A 22470-nucleotide genomic window follows, 5' to 3' on the forward strand; every position below is an offset into this window, starting at 1 on the left:
AAGGAGGGAAAAAAACCCTATTAGGCCAAGCCCCAAATGGCATGCAAAGGCTTTTGGCCAAGCATCCTTTTACGGCCAGAAGAGGCGTGCCTGCCTTCCAGTTGGAGCAATGAAAAATGTAAATACTTTTAGCATGTGGAAGGACAAAACGAACCGGCCAACAAGCAGTCTGGCCCCAATGCAGGACCTCAACTGCCGAGCTAGACAAAACTTTGGCTCTGGCAAAACAAAATATTTAGATAGCAAATACACACGCTCAAACACACACACACACACACACACACAAATGTATATGTATATGTATATTTTTAGAGCCGCCCCCAAAAATGTCAGAGTGCGAGAAAGTTTTCTTTTCAAATACCCTGTAATCTTACCTAGCGCAATTGAGCAGCAACATCAGATACATTTGCGAAACTATAAATCAAGCATAACATTTGGCAACTGCCCCAGGGAGAATTTGACTTTATAAAATATCTGATATAATAAAGTTTACCATTGAGCATGTAAAGTGTCTTTTGTGCTTGCATGAACCTTGTGTACTTCATCATTTTGGACGAAATCAAATGCTAGATAAATAGTTGAATAGCTTAAACTGTTTGGCAGCATTACAAATGTTTAGCTGAATGGCTCTAACTGCATTTACTACATTTAAGCTGCTAATAACTGGCGTAATGAGCTTTCAGCTGCTTCAAAGTCTAAAGTTTTTGCATTTCTGCTGGACCTGTTTCAATGTGCAGTTTAAGCTCGTTATGAGTGAAAGCTTGCATTTAAAGCTCGGCTGAATATAATATATATCTACTTAACTGCAGATATCGTATTTCATTTATTCGATTCAATTTAACTATAGCAGCGCAATCCATATGCAACGAGCAAGTGGAACGGAAAAAATATTTATATTTAAACTGAAGCTTTTCCTTTTTAAGCGCCTTTTGGCTGTGGGCTCTTTGGTGCATGACGATGACGACGACGACTATGATGATGATGATGTTGTTGAAGAAATTCTTGTTGCACTGCCTTGTTTGCATTTCGTGCAACATTTGCGTGGCATGCCAGCAGGCGAGCCATTCATCCAGCCAGCCAGCCAGCCAGCCAGCCAGCGAGGCAAAGCGGCCAAAACAGAGTCAGCTCAACCTGGCCTGTTTTCAGACGCTGTTCGCTGATTTATTTGTGCACAGCGCAAAATTTCCGTTTCCGTTTCAATGTTTTGGCCGTGTGCAGCAGTAACAGCAGCAGCAGGAGGAGGAGGGGCAGAGTTTGGTGGTTGCTGAATGTGGAGCAAGTTTCGTCTTTTGTGTTGCATAAATTAGGCAACAAAAAGTCAGTTGATGCATTTGCAACGTGTTATTTATGCGGGCGTGCAACAAACTTGGCAGCACTGCAAATGTTGCACTGTCAACGTAGTCGCCATCGAGCTGCAGCATTAACACGCGGCAGCAATCAGCGTGGCCAAAGCTTATTAGTCAATTCGAAGACACAAGGCGGGCAGCTTTTATTGAATTGCTTGAGCATATAAACTCACCCACACACACACACACACATCCCATGGGGAGCCACAATTCAGCAACATTTTTTATGTGGGCAGCTTAAAGGCCACAGCCAAAGCCATAGCCACGCCTCGGGCATAATAGAAAACCGCCCAGCAGCCAGCAGCCATCTCCATTGCATTCCAGCGCGAAAGGGCGGCACGCTCAAACAATAAATCGTATGTAAAAATTTGTAATAAATTTGCAAAGTAGCAAATGCAGCAGCCGCAAAGTGCGACGCGGCCAACAGAGCGCATACGTAATGCAGCTGGGATAACGTGGCATAATAAAAAGGGGGAAACTAGCGCAAGGATATGGATGTGTGCGCCAAAGCTATCACAGCGCACGCTCCTCCACACCTCCACGCCCACATCTGTAGTATGAGAAAAAAATTACTAAAATATACAAGGAGCAAAAGGAATGCCAAAAGACAAAGCGGACATTTGTATAAATTGAGAAGCGCAAAGAGAGGCGACGTTTCAATAAGCGTTACGCTTCCAGCTGGATAACAAATGATGCTGAGCAAGGGATGATGTCAAGAGATTATTTGAAATATGCTTACTAATTTTTCAGATATATGTACATATATATATATATTTATATAGATGGCCGAGTGAAATCAAAAATGGATATTATGTACCATGTACTTTTGCCATTTAAATGTGGAATAAGATGAATGCCAATAATATAGTAAGGCACTGCTCAATCGCATAAATTTCACTTCAATATGGTAAGCTCTCACTCTTTTTTACATTGTCCCCTCCCTCTCTCTCTCTTCGCTCTGTTGGATAAAAGAAAAACTGCAGCCACTTAAACACAATGGAAATCAGAAAGAAAAGCCGGCATAGTGCGAGCAATTGAAAAAGCAGCCAAACGAGCCAACAACAACAACAATGAGCGAGCATTTGCGGTGCAGACACTGCCAATTTTATTGGCATTCGCCAGTGAACGAAAAAGTGAAAAAAGTTAATTAAATAAATCAAGCAAGCCAAGTTCAATTCGATTGCAGCAGGAAATGAGTGGGAAAATGCCAGCAGCGGCCGTTGGCAAGTTGGTTGGCTCGTTGGCTCGGTGGTACGGTGGTACGGTGGTGCGGTAGTGCGGTGGTTCGCTGGCAGCGCACAGTTGGCCAAATGAACTGTAAGCGTCTCTGGGCTCTGGACAAAAATGGCGTCGGCCAGGCACGGATATGCAAAAACGGCTAAAGCAAAAGGACACAGCGAACGCCATGGCGACCTGCCTCTGTTTGTTTGTTTGTTTGTTGGCAGCAATTGCATTTAAGGCAAATAAACGTAATTATTTATTGCATTTCGCCGACAGTTGACACGCGGCTGAACCACTGAAGCAGCACTTCGACTCTGGTTTAATGAAAGTCATCCGCAAGCAATGGCTAATGGGTGCAGTTGCTGTAGCTGCTGCTGTTGTTGTTGTTGCTAGTGACTGCACCTGGCATATGTAATTACTTTTTCAGTACACAAAAACAGAGAAACAAACACACCCACACACACACATATACAAGCGCTCTGCGGCAATTGTCATTTATAATCGCATTTTCAATTTAAATGTTTAGTCAATTAATGCACGCAATGTGATTTCCATGACGTATACGTCATGTTGTACACACACACACATACGCACTGCTGTCGTGTTAAATATTTGCACAACTCACCAAACTGGCAGTGTTTGATTTATGTGTTTATTATCAGGAGGCAGACGCGCATTTAGTGTTGCAGTTAGTTAATGTTTAAAGCTCTGTGACACGCCCCCTTGAAGCTTCATTTACACGCTGCCAGGCTCGAACATCAAATTGTATTTATCGCACTTAACACGCAAAGCAAATAATGCATTAAACTTTATATATAACCAAGCCATCTGATTAAATGCCCAACAGCGAACAGGCGACAAAACAAAAGGAAATGTGTTTGCCAATATATATTAAAGAAATTTCTATGAAAAACAGCTTGCCCGGAATGGGCCATAAATTGTTGGCAAAGTTTTCCAAAGGCGAGCCAAAAATAACTTTTACTATAAGCAAATCGCCATAAATAATCATTTCAAAAGAATTTATAGTTCAATTTCAATTATTTTTCAAGTTTTATTTTGCAATTTCCATAAAGCTTAAATTTAAAATTCTTTTTATATGCGCATTGAATGACATTTCTTGATCTATGACATATCTTCTGCCTTTCATGCATGTAAAATTGGGAATTTCTATACAAAATTGCAGCTCTGCTGACATTTCATCTATTGCAAGTGGGATAAATCGTAACGATTTTGACATTTTTGTCGTGTGATTTGCATGTTTAGCATTACAAATCAATTATTGCAGCATGTCAGGCAACTGTGTGTGTATGTGTGTGTGTGTGTGTGTGTGCGTGTTGGTGTTATGACTGCATGCAAATCACGTAGGTTTGCATTTTGGCAAAATGCATTTTGCACCTACAGCGACAGCTGCAACAGCAACAAAAACAATGTACTTGCTGTACATGCAAATACATGAGTGTGCATGTGTGTCTGTGTGTGCTTATGTGTGTGCGCAAATAATGACAGACAGCATAAACAAACACGCACATCAGTAACTGGCGGCTGCCTGTCGCCGGGGCCAACCACACAGCGGGACAGGTGGGTGGCAAACGGGGGAGCATTGGCAGCGGCTGCCACATCGCATGTTTCCGCTTTTTGCACGTAACGGACGCATGGACATGCACATGGACATGGACACGAAACAGGACATACAGGATATACGCACAAGGCACACTCACGCACGCACACACACACACACAGAGACTCAAAAGCATTTGAATTTATTAAAATTTACCAGATTTGATGCACAAGTAGCACAAGCTCAGGCAATCCTTTCAGCCTTAAGCCTCTCGCTCTAATTGCCACAGTCTTTGTGCAGCTGTTGCTCAGGTCGGTCGTCTCTCTCTCTCTCTCTCACTCACACATACGCCTGAATGACTAATGAACTTTGCCACAGTTAAGATCGTAAATTAAATTTAAAGTGCACTAGCCAAGTAAATATTTAATAATCAACTTTTGGCTTTGGGCGAAATAAATAAGTTTGTGAATCAAGCAACGCAGAGTTAGCAATGCAAAAATATTTTAGTAAAAACCAAGCCAAGGACTTGGATGCACCTGCAGTAGCTGCTACTGCTACTGCTACTCCTGCTACTGATGAAAGTAATCAAAACTTTGTCCGTTGTTTGTTGTGCAACTGCAGGCGTGTTGCACTTTGCTGTTAGTCAAGAGCTGCGGGGCTGCCATTCTTTCCTCTAGCCATAAAATGTTTGTTAACCATAATTGCGCGCTAAAGTAGCTAACGGCGAACTGCCACGCCCACCACCACGCCGACGCCGACGCCCACGCCCAGCTGTGCGAAAAATTTCCACAAATTAAAATACAAAATAAGTGCCAGGCCACAAAGAAAAGCGAAATCCAGTGCGAGAAAATAAACAAACGAAGCGCTGCCTTTTTCCCACAGTCCTCACCATTTTAAATTTATGGGAAATACGAGTATTTTCTTACAACATCCCCAAGTAAATACGTGACGGCAAATGGCTTGAACTTTAAGTAAGTTCTACGCGTACTGAGTTAACCAAAGGTGTAAGTTCAAGTCGCATGTCGAGTGTGAAGTGGTTGGGTGGGGTCAAACTTTGAAAACAAGTCACATAAAAATTGTTGATGATTCTACGAAACAACAAAATGGGGAAAAAACAACTAGTTAAAAGTTTTAACAGTGCTGAGAATAAAACACGCAAGGGTAGCTGAAAACCTTAAGAACTTTTATCTAGCCAAAGCACAAAAACACACGTGAAACACTTTGAAAGCTCCACTCGACAAATAAGCAACTGAGCGGTGTGAGAAGCGCCGAGAGGGCTGCAGTCAGATTGTTCGTGATTGACCCAGCTAATACTACAAATTGTTGACACTCGCTGGCAAACAGAGGCGATTTGAATAAGTCTAAGCTGAATGTAAACAATTTCAGCTGCTTGAAATATTGGGTGTCTGAACAAACATTGATGGAAATAAAAGAAAATAAACTATGAAAATCTTTTCTTTATTGCCATCATAACATAAATATAACTCACTTGCAATCGAGCTAGTCGAAATTGTTGAGCTTAACAAAAATGAGAAGCCCAGAGATATTTCTGCAACTGTAACAACAAAATCTAGAATTGCTACGGCTATCTTAATTGGAATAGCAGTCACTTTGCTCTGCTTCTTCTTCTTTTTGTACTATCCCTTATTTGTTGGCAAGCAAAATTGGAACAATACAAATGAAATATATATATTAGAGCAGGCTTAAGATGCATTTTAAAGCACCTTTGTTTCAGCATTGCATTCGCAAACAATATTTGCATGAATAATTCTTGGATTTGTTTTGCTCTTTCTCTGTGCCTCATTGTGCCACTGCAACAATGCGGCAATGAATGGAATGAACTGAAAATAAACAGAAATACAATGAACTTGAAATGCTCCACTCTCCACACAGAGAGAGGTAGAGAGAGGGAGAGCGAGCACCTGTTAATCAACTACATTGAAAAGAATTCCCTCTGCTAAAATAAAATACAATCATGAAATTTCATTCAGAGCCACAGCTCTCATCCAAGATAGTTCGTTCTAGTTCTCTAGCTGTGGCTACTCACCCGTCGAACATGTCGGTGCCCACGTAGTGCGTGTAGTATAAAATGCTGACCGCGGTGATGCCAAACAGGGCCAGGATGCAGCGTCGCACGTTGATGCGGTTGCAACGGCGTGCAATTAAATTACAACAATGGCAAAGCGAACTTGAAATGGCGGAGCTAGCACCACCAGCACCACCACCACCACTACCAACAGCGCCACCACCACCATTCACACTGCCAATGCTCGTTGATGAGGTAGAGTTAAAGTCATAGCTGAAGCCATTCGTTTTGGCCTTGTACGTGACAATGCCGCTGCCGGGCAGAAACCCGTTAGCCGTTGGCTCTGGCGGCAGGAGCATGCTTCGATCTGTGATGTGCTCGTGGCTGGGGTGCTGGTAGAGGTCAGATGGCGTGGCATGGCCATTGCCGAAATGCTTATTAAGATGGCCGCAATCGACGAATGCGTCCGCGTCCGCATCCGTATCCGCATCCCCATCCGCATCCACATCCGTTTGTGTGCCGGTCACGCTTGTCGTGCCCGACTGCATTTGCGGCTGTTTAATGAGTTTTTCATATTTCAGCGATTTGCCAGGCAGGCGATTTGCAATGTTGCTTGTCGTGTTTGTTGTTGCAGTTGTTGCTCTAGTTGTTGTTGGTGTTGCTGTTCGTGCTGCTGCTGCTGATATTGTCATATTGTTGTTGGACTTCCGCTCGGTGGTGTTGACTACAAGTTGTCTCTCCTCTCTCTCTCTATCTGTCTCTATTATATATATCTAAGATATATATGTATAGATTGCTCTCTAATTGGCAGCGTTGCTTTTGGGATATGTGTAATTCGTAAGCGGGATAATACGTTCTATAACTATGTTTCTATATAAACTCGATTTGTTAACACTCGCGTTTTCTTTTCTTTATTTTTTATCTATGGCACTTTCGCTAATTTCGTTTAATTTTACTGTTAAGTCGCTGGCTTTTCGAATTACTTATAAAATTCTGGAAATGTTCTCTTGATTTTGTCTTGAAATTTTCACTTTTCAATTCGCCATTTGATATGTTTCCAAATTTTTAAATATTCATTTTGTTTTGCCATTGTGGCTGCTGAGCTTTCTCTTGTGTTTGATGTTGTTGTTGCCGTTGTTGTTGCTGCTGCTGTTGCCGTTGTTGTTGCTGCTGGCAGCGTTGACTGCCATTATCAGTCATATGTGAGACCCACTTTCAGTGGCTGCACTATCAGGCATTGACTGGGTCGTCTTATCTGTAAAAGTTAAATGGAAACCACATTAAATAAATAATTATTTCGTATAAATAGTAAACAAATAAAGCTAGTTTTGTATGCTATGAGGGCACTGCAACTATTTCAAGTTGTTTGCTTTGGACTCGACTTATCGAAAGCTACGGTAAACTTAGCTTGAGAGAACTTGACAGAACAGAAGTTATCTATTTTCCATATGAGCATTATATATATACACATACATATGCAATCACTGTAAAGGTAAATTGGTGAGAGTGGAGACAGAGAGATATATTGATATAAGCGAATTATAGGAGGTTGTTACTTCCTCTTACAAATAAGAATTGACCGTTTATCGATGTGTGCAAATATTGTCTTTTACTGATACTCTGAGAAAAAATTCAGAGATCGAACAATTGTGTCGGTTTTTCAACGAGTTCGTTCACGATCGGCCGAAAACGTTTTCCGCTCTAGATCTTCACCGAGCGCTTGTATATGTATTGGTGTATATGCGAGCGTTGTCGATGAATTGAGAGTGTGTATGTGAGGATGGTTTGCATTGGCTCTTGAGCTCCCTCTTTGCTCACTTACACTACGTCTCACTGGGCGATCGTCAATCGTATTGCTCCCTAAACGATGTTCGTGCAAAGAGCGTAACCCGAATAGGTCAACTCGAAGCTCTCAACAGAAATCAAAAACGAAAAGAACCGAAGGCTATATATTCGATTGATTTTGCGAACAGAGCGTAAAGAATAAAATACTCAGTAGTTATTCTCGACCTTATGGGAGAAGAGTGAGAGAGAGAAGGGGTATATATAAATATAATGAATTTATTATATATAGCATGCATTACCATTACTTCATCTCTCACAAGAATCCTAACGAGACTTAATAAGAGTATTCAATAGCCAACAATTGTGAGCTCTGCCTGCATAAATTTCCGCATTAGTTCTCTACGAAAATTAATTGATTACACGCACCGTTATCCACAAGTCTTAGCCCGCCCAAATGGCAATACACAGCAGTCAGTCTATGCTATCTATTTAGTTGTTGACAGTTGTCAATTCATTTCGTTGGCGTCTCGAAATGTAATGTAAACAAAATGCTGATAAACGTGCAAATAAAGCGAAGCCGCAACAGTCTATATAGACACACATTCTGAAATTTTGGGGCGTGTATATATCCATGTTTACATCTGTGTGCGTGTGTGTGAGTATGTGTATGTGTGTAGACTTAGCCATTAACTGCATATGCGGCTTACTTTAATTGCAAATGGCTGTGGTTGCCAACCAAATAATGACAACATACTTTCCGGCGCTTTATGGCCCCAACCAAATGAGTCAATAATGAGGTTTTAGAAGATCAACAATATTTGCCAAGCGCTCGTTGTCGTTGTCGTTGTCGTTGTCGTTGTCGTTGTCTCTGCAAACAGTGAAGGGAAATGTGGCGCTAGCCTAGGGAAAGAAACTGTAGCTTGACAAGGTATTTGGTTCTTTTGCTCTTACTTAATTCTAGTAAAATCCTGCTATTTGTTTACTATCATTGCAAATATATATAGAGTATATCTATAATTCATTTAGTACTTGGAAACTGCACAGGGTCTAGAGTGAAATGTAGATGATTTCTGTTGCCATCCATTTCACTTATGTGGGTGAAAGTTTTGCAACAGCAGCTGGCATCAGAAACCACTTCACGAATAGCCTTGCAATAATTCACAAAGAGCATTTTTCTTCTTGGCAACTTAGCCGCAACAGAATACAATGTAAGCAGCCGCAGTTAGAAAGAAAACAGGCAAAATTGTAACTGAAAGCTGTTAGACAGGCCAACAACAACAACTGCAATAGCAACAGCAATAACAACTGCGAAGTCTGGGCGCATTCTTGGCCTTGTTTTTTGCCTCTGTTACAAATTTATCATTAAAATGTCAGAACTTAAATTGATTCAAAAACTTTCGCCTGGACAGAGAGAGAGAGAGAGAGAGAGAGGGGGAGAGAGCGACAGAGCGAGACAGACGGCACCGCAACGTGCTTCAGCTGTGGGGCATAACAATGCCTTGCCTCCTTGAGCTGCTGCTGCTCCTGCGACTTCTGCGACTCCTGCTACTGCTTGCAATGTCGCTTAGACAAAAGTTGTTGTTGGTTTCTTTTAGATTTTTATTGTTGTTGTTGTTGTTTTGTTCCCGCGTCTGCTGTTTGTTTGCTGCATACTTTAAGGCGCGCAAAAACTTTGCTTTCTTCGTTAGGCAAACTTGTTTAATTTCCTTCTCAACTGTGACCACGTGACCCCCCCAGGCTGGGCGCACTTTAACTAAACTTTTGCAACATTCGTTGTTCGTTTGTTCGTTTGCTCGTCTGTTTTATTTGCTTGTTTGTTGCTGCTGATTTGCTTGTCGTACATCGCCGTCTATTTGTGTCGCTTATCTATATATATCTTATATAAATGTTATACATTTATGTTTCTGTACATGAATTTATTTATACATGCCCATCTGCCACAAGGTTGCCAGCAAACTAATGTATGTGGCATGCACTTTTCAATTTACATCAAATATTTACGGACTGCCAGGCAGCTCTCTATCTCACTCTCTCACCCTCTCTCTCTGTCTCTGTCTCTATTGCCCTCTGGCTCACTCTTTGCTCATCCATTTTCTGGCTAATAACACATGTCTCTTAAGTTTCATGTCGAGTTATTTCAGTTTGCCAGTTTTCAATTTGCTTGCACAGACAAAAACAAAAATTCTTGAATCTGAATTCATTTCTGGCATTTCGTGCTCGTGTTCCTACGTATGTAGGTGCCCCCATGGGGGCCAGCAGCAAAAGGGCTGCGCACGGCCATTAAACAATTTGCTGAGCATGTTGAAAACTTAATGCCACAAACTTCGCGCCTGGTTCTAAAGACCAAAGACTCTCATCACAGCTTCACGGCTTCCAAAAATTTCATTTGCTTTTGTTTCTTTCTGTCGGTTGTTGTTCTTGGCCTGCTTTTGTTCCTGCTCGCATCCCACTTTCCACTGACACCGACTACCCCCCCTACGCCCCCACGCCGTACCCGTTTCTTTTAATGGTTTTGAAAACTATTTATTTTACGATACATTTTGTTTACATTGTTGAGCTCTGCTGGGGCATCGTTTACGGCAGACTTCACGAGCACCTACGACTACTACTGCTACTGTGCCACATGCCTGCCCGACAACGGAACACCCTCAACATTTCTCTAAATTGCATTGGGGCGTGCGTGCAACAACAACAAACACAACGCAGCAGCTGGAGCTGGAGCCGAAGTTGTAGCGCTAAAATTAAGTGGAAAACATTAACTACAAGATGCTGCAGCAGCAAATACTCTATCCAAATGGAAAGTTAGAGTAACTTAAATAATGTGAAATAATTAAGTGCTTATACAGTTTTATTTATCTATATGTATATCTAGATTAATTAAGCTGCTGCCCCAAGAAAGATTTAATCTTTTTATAGCTATAGCTGTCAAGGTTTAGGTGAAATAAATTTTTATTTCTTTTTATCATTATTATTATTTATTTTATGCAACATAAATCTATATATCTGCTTCATATCGCCATCTTAATGACCTACATAAAAAATGAAGTGTGTATAGCAAAGCCTTTGGAGAAATCGATTATGCTCCATGTGGAAAGAAGTGTAAAGACAACAATTGCTGCAATAACAACATCGAAGTGTGCCCCAGAGAGATGCCTAGTAACCTACACGCCCCCGTTGGCCCATGCTGTGGCCACCCTCAGCTTTTTTTTCTATTTTTATTTCGTTTTTTTTTTATTTTTTCAACTTTGCTGTTTTTGGCTGCCCATTTATCAGTCAACAATTGCTTTTGTTGTTGTTGTTGTTGTTGTTGACTGCTTTGTTTTGTGCTGTTTGTTTGTCTGGCCCTTTTGCGTTTTTTGTTAGCTTTTCGCGCGTTCGCGGCTTCAAGTGCCCAACCCAGCACGCACACATGCACAAATACCCACACACACACACATACTTATTCATATGTCTATGTATATATGCCAGCCAGCTGACAGCGCAGACATATTGATAATCGTTTTCAATTTGTGTTGATTTTGTTGCTTACGGCAACAACAAAAAATGGAGTAAAAAAACAAAACCAAAAAAAAAAAAAAAAAAAAAAGATATACAAAAGGGAAAACAATCAATTGTCTGTAGTAAATTGAATGCAACGCCTGAATTTGAGTGAGTTTTCCAACCCCCCACCCCACCCACGCATGACTTGCACAAAACATCTAACTTAACCCACTGAGCAGGGCCTAGCTCCACTTCACTCCCAGCCCGCGACTACTGACTCATTGGCCAGACATTTGTCTGGACTGCTGTCTGCCCATTTGAATGATGAATGCTGCTTGAGCATTCGAGCTCGAGTTCGAATTAGAGAGGGAATTTCTATGGAATCTGTATGTTTCCCCTCTTGCTATTGATGTTGCTGTTGTGCGTTGTGCGTTGGCGTTGCAGCAGCTCCCCACGTCGGGTCTATAAACAATTTGTGTGCATTTAATGAGTTTTCACACTTTAACGCCAGCAACTGCCCGGCCTAGCTTCTAATTCCCCTGGCTATGCTGGCTAATGCCTATTGCGTGTGTTTGTGTCTCACAGGTTTTATGTCGTCATAAATCAATGGGACTGACAGCAATTGTCTCGATTAATAGAGTTTCAGCGTAGGCGGCGACCAGGTGATTGGATATCCAATACCGAAGAAATGTAGCAAACTTTTCGATTTACTCAGAATTTTATAATTTGTTGGGAATGTTTGACAAGTTGTACGACATGAGATGGCTACATATGTAGAAAATAAGTTATATATTCTAGAATTTTATTGTTATATATAGGCAATTAATAATAAAATGTAAAATATATAGGCATATATTTTTGTAAATTTTTTATTTTTATTTTTTTATACTTCATATTTTATAATAATATTATTTACTTTATAAATTTCATAAATATTTATTGAGCTGTTCATAGAGTAAATTTGAACTCTTCAGCATCTCTTCATCTTAATAACCAGCCACAGCTCATTTGAAGTCTCTTAAATATTTGATAGCATTATTATCTTACACTTGCTGCACTCTGGAACATTAACTAAAAGTTATTTCAAACTCAAATTTGAAACAATTACAAGCACATTAGAAAATTTCTCTGGCAATTAGGCATTACGCATATCGTTGTAAAACATTTTTGGCTTCACTTGTGACAGTTCCCAGAGCGCATGCAGCATGCCATGGAATGTCGGTCTGAAGTGTCGCATAAAGTGTCTTTCAAGTGCTGTTGTTATTCTTGTTGTTGTTACAACTGCCTAAACTTCTCTATAGATGCGCTAGGAGACATATCTCACTTAGGAGATGTCACCCAGAGGTATTTGTATTCCTGTTGTTGCTGTCAATTAGACGAGCTGCGTCTCTATATTGGGGCTGTCATGTGCCTCTATTTCCATAATGCGCTCTGCTTTATATCACACTCAATTTTGCCAAAAAAGAAAAAAAAAGTGAAATGAAATAGAATAAATTCCCGAGTGGATTTATACATGATACTTATAAAACTTCCATTAAAATGCCACAAATGAGAATATCTATATATATATTTGCGCTCGCTTGTGTTTGGCTTGGTTAATTAAAACATTAAAATTGTGCATTCAACAAAAACTTTTGATGCACTCCAAACAGAGACAGAGACAGAGAGGGGAACAGAGCTAGATCTAACAGCACTCTTCAATCGAATTCACTCAGCACATTCCACATTTGGCTCTCGAAGCTCGAAGCGTGCTTAAAACACAAATCGTGTACGGTTCGCCAATGCCCTGCGACCAGAGCTGTTCAAGGAGACACTTGCAATGTGTTCATTTGTAGATTTTTAGTGTTGATTTCTGCCACGAGGGAGGAGGAGGAGGAGAAGGAGGAGGCGCAGAGCAGCGCACAATCAAAGTGTTTGAATGTATTTTACATCATTTCGATCTTATTTCATTTTGCCCTCAAGTGACGAAGGAATTGAAACGAGTGGCGGGGGCGCAGTCGGGGTCGTCGACAATGCCACTTGAGCTGTAGTATGCAATTTGCAGTCGCTTGGCTAATGCGAGCCACGTAAGTGTTGTACTAACAAAGGAAAAACATTTGCCAACTGCACAGCTCTCAGCTCCATAACTAATTCAATTAAGGCCTCTCGCTCGCTCGCTCTCTCTCTCTCTCTGTCTCTGTTGCTCTATTTCATTATTTTCCTCTATCACAGTGACGTCACAGCTCGAAGGTACAGCGCTCTGAGATGCCACAAAGTCACGGCGTGGCATTGAATTTATTTCTAAGCCGTTGAACGCTTATCTCTTTCCAGTTCACTGCGCAGCAAGTATTCAATGTCTATAATTATATATAGGAAATATACACGTTTATTTATATATAAACAGTTATATATATACAGATTTGAATGACGAGGCAACTGGCAGCATTTGCCAGACAACTCGTCAAGTCTCCAGCGGCGCACAAATTGGGGCAACGTTTTATTTTAATGGACGCCCACATCGCTCAACTTTACCTCCAACTGCAGCTCCAGCCTCAGCCTCAGCCCCAGCTCCAGCTCCAGCTCCAGTCATGGTCTGTGTCAATGTCGCAGCTGCTGCTTTTGTTTTTGGTTCTGCTGCCGGCTTAGCGTTTCGACCGCATTGGAGATTGCTTGCCGCATTGTGGCTTGCAACTGCGTCCCTGCCACGCCCCGGCAACTGGGCAAGTGCAGTCAACGATTTGGCCAAGACTTTCGCGTGGGCTTCAGCTTTGGCTTGGCTTTGGGTTTGAGCCCACGCACGCAGTGATCTCTGTGGCTGTTGTTGTTTGCCTGGTGAGTGACAGTAAAGCCTCAAACTGCAGACAAGCGTGCAGCCATGGGTAATTTCAGAGGAACAGCAAAAGCCAGCAGAGGCAGCGGCTGGCCGTCGTGATTCTGCTGCGGAGGCTGCTGCCGCAGTTGCTAACGATGCGTTGGTGTTCGCATTCTGTGTTGGTTCTTTGTGTAATTGACTAGGCGTGTAACTGGTTTTGAATTGTTGCTGTTCGGGCTGCTGCTGCTGCTGCCCTAGTGTAGCCCCAGTGGAGCTACGAAGTTGCTGTTGCACATGTGGCGACGGGATTATGGGCGTGCAAGGCACATGCAAAGGCAACGCAAATGCTCATATCAAATCTAAAACTTGCTTTCATATCTGACCCACAAAGCGTTTATATTGCTGTTAGCCGAGGCAGGGCGGCAACTGAGCTGCCAGAAAAAGCAAACCAATGGAAAGTACTTTGTCGAATGAAGTTTGCACTTAGTTTACAGTTAAAGGATGAACTTGTGTGAGATATTTGCTTGCATTAGACAAATATATATGTATGTATGTACAAATTCTTCAGAGTATTCGGACAATGCACAGGAATTTCAGTTAAATATATATTTGAGCACATTTAGAGCATTTAACAAGACAGACAGCATTTTATTTGAAATGTGGCCCAAATATGTCACATTTATCTTTAGCAATATTGCAGGCATTCGCCTGCAGACAGCACGTGGCCTTTCACTCATGTAAAAGCAATAAATAATGGCCCAGTTTGTGTCTGTCCATGAGACAACTCCATTAAATACACTAGCCAAAGGCATGACAAGCGCGTCGAGTCGAGTCGCGGCTATCATAAAAATATTTTATCCATTAGCCATTGTCTCATTTTAGTTGGCTTGTGGCCTTGTTTAATGGCCATTAATAATCATTAAATTTATGTTAACTGTTCCACGGCTCAAAGTGCTTTTCATTTTGCCCAACCACCAACGCGGCGTATGCTTAATGCATTAGCTGTACAGGCTTCAAAATGAGCGCATTAACGTGCACGTTTTTCATATGCTGAATTTAATATATTAATTCAATCTACTTACAGCAAATTCCGAATAACAACAACACTGTTTGCATGTAATTTGTGCGCCTGGCTATATTTAATTATTTTTGCAAATTGGAATGCGATTGCAACTAGAAACAATCACGGATCATAAATTTAAGTACCTTAAATTCAAATAAATGAAAATTGGAAAATTCAATTTGATTGCTCTTGTTTAGTTATAAATTCTTGGCCTCATTTCGAGTCTTTCAAATCAATTGCATGCAAACAGCAAATCAAGTAAACAAATACATCAACTAAATATTATTCATGAGCATGCCGACATCATCATTCACGAGCTGTGCTGCCCCATATTTTGTAATTTTTCATTTTGCACCAACAACAAGCAGCAGCAACAACAACAACAGCAATTGGGGCATAGCTGCAGCAGTTCAATGACATAATTTGTCGCAACCCATCAATAGAGTGGACCGAGCTAACAATAGGATACCGGAGCAGCAGCAGCAGCAGCAGCAACCATTGCTACTGCTTCATGTTTGTCCAGGCATCAACGTCAGCAACAGCATTATTATGCTGCTGCTGCTGCTGCTGCTGATGATGATGATGATGATGATGATGATGATGATGATCAGCTAGAACGTCATTGTTTTCGCTTGAACTTTATTGTTTTGATTTATGCGCGTGCATAACGAGCGCGAGCCCGCTGCACTGCAGGCTAAGCTAAAACTTTGCGGGCTTCAACTGTCGGTCGAACCGAGCCAAGCCAGCCAACTCAGCCCCCACCCGTCCCCCACTCTACCCTTTCGACTTCCTCTCTATGCGATTTGCCTGCACTGGACACGCCGCGTTGTTTATTCCGCCAACGCCAAACAATAGCGAACCAGTCGCGTTGTTGACACTGCGGCAGCCGCAGCGGGACATGCAGCGGGTGCAAAGTGCAAATGAAAATGATGTTGTAGCATCTACAACAACAACTACAACAACTGCTGCTGTTGCTGCTGTTGCTGTGGCTGCTCCTACTGCTGCTGCTGCTGCTCCTACTGCTGGCAGTGGCATCGCATCAGCTGCCCGCGTCCGATTATGTTAATGTGCCCAGTGCTCTGGCATTATGATGTTGTTCTCTAGACGAGCACTCTGCATATATTTGACGAGAAATTTTGAGGTCTTGACTGCGCCGCGTCTCATGTTCTTGATGAAAGCAAAAATGCTAAGCAATTTTGTGGTCCCGATTGTTGCCACTGGAAACGTAGCCAGTCAGCCAGTCAGCCAGTCAGTCAGTCAGTCAGTCAGTCAGTCAGTCAGTGGGAGTTGAGATGCCAATTTAGCATGTTTCGAGCGACAGTCAAATCGAGTTTATGTTGTTTCTGTGGTAACTTGAGCATTCAGGTGCATGCCACAATTTTTAGCTTACGTTGCTACGTCAGCTGGCACAACATGCAAAACTTATCATTGAATGACGCTGAAAGTTGCCTCACAAAAATATGTTGTGCTTGCGTTGCTGCAACTCGAACTCAACCTCAGGCATTTGATGAATCTGGCCAACTAGTTTGTCTATGTTGATTTGGTGTGTTTCATATTTCTACCAAATAATCCCAGCTATGGCTTAATTAAAATACAAATTGAGAGTACTGCATTGCCTGCATCACACTCGCTTGTAATTATTCATGGCAACTAAAACAATTGCAATATGCAAAACAAGTGCAGTCAAAACTTGTTCCGTTCACTGCGAAATTTTTGCCAGAAATTCTGTGCAAAAATATCAACAATAATTATTTAGTTTATCTAATGCCACGAATCGGGCCTTAATTAAACGGCCATATAAAACAACTAGCGACAGCAGCAACAAACGAAAGCTCATAAAATTTATGAGAGCAGCTGCATTAGCTCGCGCATATTTCATAATTACACCCTGACCCGGACACGCCGTGCAGTGCCGGGCAACGCCGGGCAGTCGCGGCAGTCAGCCCCCTCCTCCCTCCGCCCCCTTTCGTGTGCCACCCGCAGCAAACAATTTTCAACTGCAATTTTTAGCCGAGCGCAAAATATTGAAGCGCATTTTTTGTCGCCCAACGTCAAAAGCGTGAAAAATTGTTGCAAACTTTGACAAACTTAAAATATATGTATATACATATATATATATATATATAGTTGTGTATATGTATGGGTGTGAGATAGTTGTACGGGGCGTTGCTCGAGTTTGCTAATAATTTTATGACACAAATAAATCGCCGGAGCCGGGACAAGTTGCGCTCAAATTGAATAAAAACCGTGACTTGCGCTGCTGTCGTCAGATAAGCAAAGGCAGGCAAAGGCAGGCGAAGGCGGCAGGAGGAAAAGTGTCATAGAGAGTGGGGGAGTGGCAGTGGAAGCGAGACAGATGATGTGGGCAACAAAGTAAAGTATGCTCTACTGAATTAAATACAAAATTCCAAAAAGTCAGTCACATCAAATTAGCAACGGCATTAAATATTAACTTGCATCAGCAACACGCATTAAGTAATTTCAACAATTTCTCGTTAAAGCGACAAATTAAAAGTGACAGCCTTTTTATGCGAGAGCTGGTAAAATATTTTACGGCCGTCGACGTGGCGTATGCGTAATGTTGGTTAACAATTTCTGCCTCTCGTTTTACTTATTTAAGGAAAGGTTTTTGGCAGTAAACCTAGACTGCTTGATACACATTTGCTCTTTGCAAGTGCGAGCTTTAGTTTAACCAGAAGTTGCGTTGATAAAGATGAGAGAGAAATACATATAGCAGGCTATAATGTATAATAGAAATACTTATATAAGATTTAATTTTATGCCAAAACCTCTTCTCCTCTGCCCTCTAATTCCATTCAAATCTAAATCAACTGCGTATGCTCTGCACAGTTTAGAGCATCTCCGAGTCAGCTATGCCCAGCCAAGCCTCTTCAACTCGCTTTTTATTATATTTTTTTTATGGACTGTTGAGCTGATAAAGCACTTGTGCAGGTTAACAATGTTCTTGCAGCTGACACGATTTTATGTGAGTGCATAAAAGACTAGACAACGTCGACGATGACTAGGATGAGTTCTAAAACACTTTATTTATACTCGATGTATTGTGGAAAGTTTCTAAGCGCAGCTGCACTGCCAAAGTTGAAGCTCAGAGCTTAGAGATTTGTTAATGAAAGATGCCGGACTTAAGCCGAGACTCCATTCCGGCCGGGCCACAGCCCGATGGTGGCCACACAAAAACTAAAATTGCAATTTTTTTTTGTTCTTTATGTTTGCTGCTGCGTTTATTTACGAAACGAGCTGAAACTTTTGGCTAAAGTTAATCGATGCCAGTTGGCTAACCAAGTTGCGGCAAATTGACCGGAAAATGTTTACCAATTGCTAACGGAACTCTGCACGGCAAAGCTGAGATTTGGCCAACGACTATCGATGGCCAGCAGCTCCATATAACAAATTAAACAGCTACCAACTTCAACTGAACAGAAAAAATAATATGGGGGAAAAAAATCCAGGGAAAAAAACGAAATTGTGTTTTATAGCAAAAGTTTTATTCGCCGACCCCGTTGACATATATTGATAAATTTTTTTATTATTATTTTTTATTTTTATTTTATTTTTTTTTTTCAAGTGCCAAAAGTTTGCCAGGCACTGGAAAAGTTTTGTGCATTAAGGATTGCCACGGCGCTGGGACTGATAGCGAGCGAAGGACTGCACGCAGTAATGGAATTTATGAAATTGTATTTTGGCAGCCAGTGGCAACAATGGAAATCGTTTGAGTTGTTTGCCCCAATTTGGGTCAATGAAAGTTGCGCTTTGCTTCAAAATCAATTGGATTTTCATAAAGTTTCTCGCACGAACAGTAGCTTGCCCTCTTGTCCCCCCCCGCGCACACAATGGGCCGTTGTCCGCTCAAGCCAAACATCCAAAACATTTCGTATTGTCAATTTAACTTTGTCACTTGTCGCAACCCAAAAGGGAAAGATTTTCGCCAAGGCAGGAGGCGGGTGAGCAGAGACTGCCCCTAAAACCGAATGGCGGCCATTGAACTACCAATAAAATTCGCTATAAATAAATTGCAAAATGAGTCAAGGCGGTTGACATTTGTGGCTGTGTTTAAGCTTTGGGGATTGGGGATTGGCTGGCTGTCAAACTGGCTGCAAAAGTTTCATAAGTGCAACAACAACAACAGCAACAACAATTGACAGCTGCTACAAAAGATGGCGAACAACAAAAGGCCTGCGTCGGCTTGGAGTGGGTGGCTCTCTGTTATGGCTCGGACTTGTCTGCACCGCTAACATGGTTAGGCAGACAGCACGACAGCCAGCGTGCACCACCCAACCACCCAGTCACCCGAACAGCCAGTCGACCAACACAGCATATTGTTGTGTTCGACATGGCTAAAAAGAATAAAAGGAAAAAAAAACAGTGCAAAATTGCAGCGCAGGAAGAATACGTAACCACAGCAGAAGGCCACCAACTATTTTAGATGCCAAAAGCGAAGGCAACAACAACAACAACAACAGCAACAGAAACGATTGCAACGTTTGCATGTTGCATGCCGCCAGTGAAAACAATGCCAAAGGCCATGTGTAAATATGCTTTGCAATTTTTATGCTGTTTTTTTTTTATATACATACATACATACATACATACATATATAACCAGTCAAGGTGCCAGCATGCGCACAGTGTGAAAATGTTTAGAAATAAAAAAGAAATAAATGAATGACAGACAGATTTAAGAAGTATTTGCATTGGCTGAGAAATTGTGGAAAAATGGCTGGAAATATTGAAAAAACTGACAGCGTGTTGGGATTATTTATGATAAATTTGCAATCGATAGCTTGATAATCGAATAGTCTCTAAATGATTGAAGCATAGCACATATTTGACAAGGCGAAATGATAAAGTTAATAAATAATATTTATAGTAATAAATAATAAATAATAATAATTAATAATAAGATTTTTAAGACCCTGCATTTCTTACCACATTTTCACAGTCCTCTCAGCAGCCTAGGTCAGCATAATTTTGAGCGCATTTTGCACACAACACGCCCATGGTATTTGACTATTTTTAGTACTTTTTAATGGCAGCACCACAAAACAACAACTAATCGCTGGGCACAACAACTGAAAGGCGAAACTTTTGTTATTGTTGTTTGCTCAACATTTTTTTTTACAGTTTTAGACAGTTAACAAAAAACAAAAAAAACTAAATAAAAGCCGATTTTGTTTGTGTTGTCAGAGACAAACGCCGCTGGGCCGTCGCAGCGATGAAAAAAAGGAAGCATTATGTAAAAGAAATCAACTTGCAACTTGCAACGCCGTGGCAGGCAACAAACGCCGCGTACTTCGCTAAATGTCACTGACCGAGAATGCACGGCAAAAGAGTTGCAAAAATCTAAAGCAGTAGAGCATAAAATAAAAAAAATACCAAAAAAAAAAAGGACACACAGCAGGCGGTTTTATTGTCAGTGGCAGGATGCGAGCAGCAGCAACAACAACAACACCAGCAACAATAGACAGTGCAGGACAACAATGAGAGGACACACAACAGCAAGAGCAACAACAACAACAACAAGACAGTGTTGCAAAAAGCCGTTGTCAGTGCTGGCCAAAAGGAATCCTTTTGGATGGCAAGCGCCACTGACACGCCAAGTTCAGGCAGCACTCAGTCCAGGCAGCGAATCCACGTGCCCTCCATCTCCATATCCTGGCTCATACATAACCAATGTCCATGGCACTTCATTTTGTTGTTGTCGCCACTCGACGGACCAGTCAACGAGGCAACTTGATTGTTGGCTAGGATTTGCTTTGTTTTCTTTTTTTTTTTTTTCTCCTTTCTATTCGTGGCCTTTTCTTGTTTCTCGTTCGTTTTGTTGTGTTGTTCTCTCGTTTTGCTATTGCATTTTGTGATGATTTGGCAAATTGAATTTCAACTCAATTTGCCGGCTAACGACAATGGCTAATTAGTTCGACTTCAACGCTGAAAAGTGTGCTACGAAAAATTGCGAGACATTTTTCAACGCCCATGGCATTCTCTAGATTTTACACAATCCCCAACAATTGGCTAATTGAAGCTGCATATAGTGTAACTTCTAGCTGAAAAGTATTCGCTGAACTATCCATCAAGTTAATGAGAATTATGCAAAAGCCAATGCTAGCAGACAGCGATGCCAAGCCACCCTCTCAGAGAGGGGCTAAAACGAGCTTCAACATGGCAGACGACATAAGCCAAAGCTCAAGGCATCATTGACTCAGCCGTCAAGCTGCCAATGAAGGCATTAGCCAAGCCAAAGAGCAAGGTAAGGGTGCCCATCTATATATAATTTAATAAACTCTCTAACAAGCCAACAAACTGTGAAGTTACTTCACATTTACTTCGAATATAAGTATTTCTGTATATTGAATTAGGATGGGAGAATTCAAAGGAAAATCGTATACTTGAAATTTATATTGGCTTTGAAATGTTTAGAGCTTCGAAAACAAAAAAAAACAAAAAAAAAAATTCCCGATACATACATATATTGCCAAACGATAGCAATCAAACAAAAAACCTTAATTAGCTGCTGAACAGTGGAAAACTTCTAAACTTTTATGCTGCCTCAGCTAACTTTGTTCCTATTCAAGACGTTCTTCTACAGAGAGTTTTACCAAAACAACGACAGCAACAACAACAACAACAAAAGGAAATAAAATAAAACGCGGCGGCAGTTTTCTGCTGCTGTTTTCAGCTCATGTACACAAGTATCTGTGGCTTCTGTGTGTCGGATGGGAATGTATCTGTATCTGTTTACAGCTGTAGATTCGCCTTTCATGCTTCAATAAATAAAATGAATTGAAAAAGCTGAAACAGGGAGCGACAGAATGAGAGAGAAACGGATAAGGAATGAGAGAAAGTGAGAGAGAGAGAGAGAGATTGAGAGTGGGAGTTCCAGTGAGTGACAGAGAAAGAGGGTAAAAGGCTGCGTTGTAGCAGCTCAGCAGCAAGGATAACAGATTAGTTGAGCTGGGCAACGGACTAGTCCTGTCTTTCAATGCGAATCAAAACATTTTGTTAAAAGGAAACACAGACACACACACACACATACAGACAGATAGCTAGAGAGCCAAGCTGGCAGTGAAGGCCTATTCACACAGATGCGCGCGTTTATCTGCGGAAACGGAGATACGTCGTACGTGCTGAGGACGTGGCCAGGACATGCCCACGACGCGAGCTCTAAACTGGCAACTTTATCTAC

The 22470-nt window shown here is 41.5% G+C and overlaps 1 protein-coding gene across 2 annotated transcripts in view; it reads right to left on the minus strand.

Moving 5' to 3' along the window:
- LOC6582225 (bifunctional heparan sulfate N-deacetylase/N-sulfotransferase) overlaps window positions 1-22470 on the minus strand; it is a 53921-nt gene that overhangs the window by 18639 nt on the left and 12812 nt on the right. The window contains exons 1-2 of one of the 2 annotated variants that reach the window (XM_002007893.4): window positions 20217-20388; window positions 6173-7406 (exon numbers count right to left, since the gene is read on the minus strand). In XM_002007893.4, the coding sequence (XP_002007929.2) occupies window positions 6173-6843 (671 nt within the window). In that variant the 5' untranslated portion in view covers window positions 6844-7406; window positions 20217-20388. Of the gene's footprint in view, window positions 1-6172; window positions 7407-20216; window positions 20389-22470 lie in introns of those variants that run through there. The other variant, XM_015162345.3, reaches the window with a different exon arrangement.

The sequence above is a fragment of the Drosophila mojavensis genome, unplaced genomic scaffold, assembly GCF_018153725.1.
Source record: "Drosophila mojavensis isolate 15081-1352.22 unplaced genomic scaffold, ASM1815372v1 contig_74, whole genome shotgun sequence".
Taxonomy (NCBI): Eukaryota; Metazoa; Arthropoda; class Insecta; order Diptera; family Drosophilidae; genus Drosophila; species Drosophila mojavensis.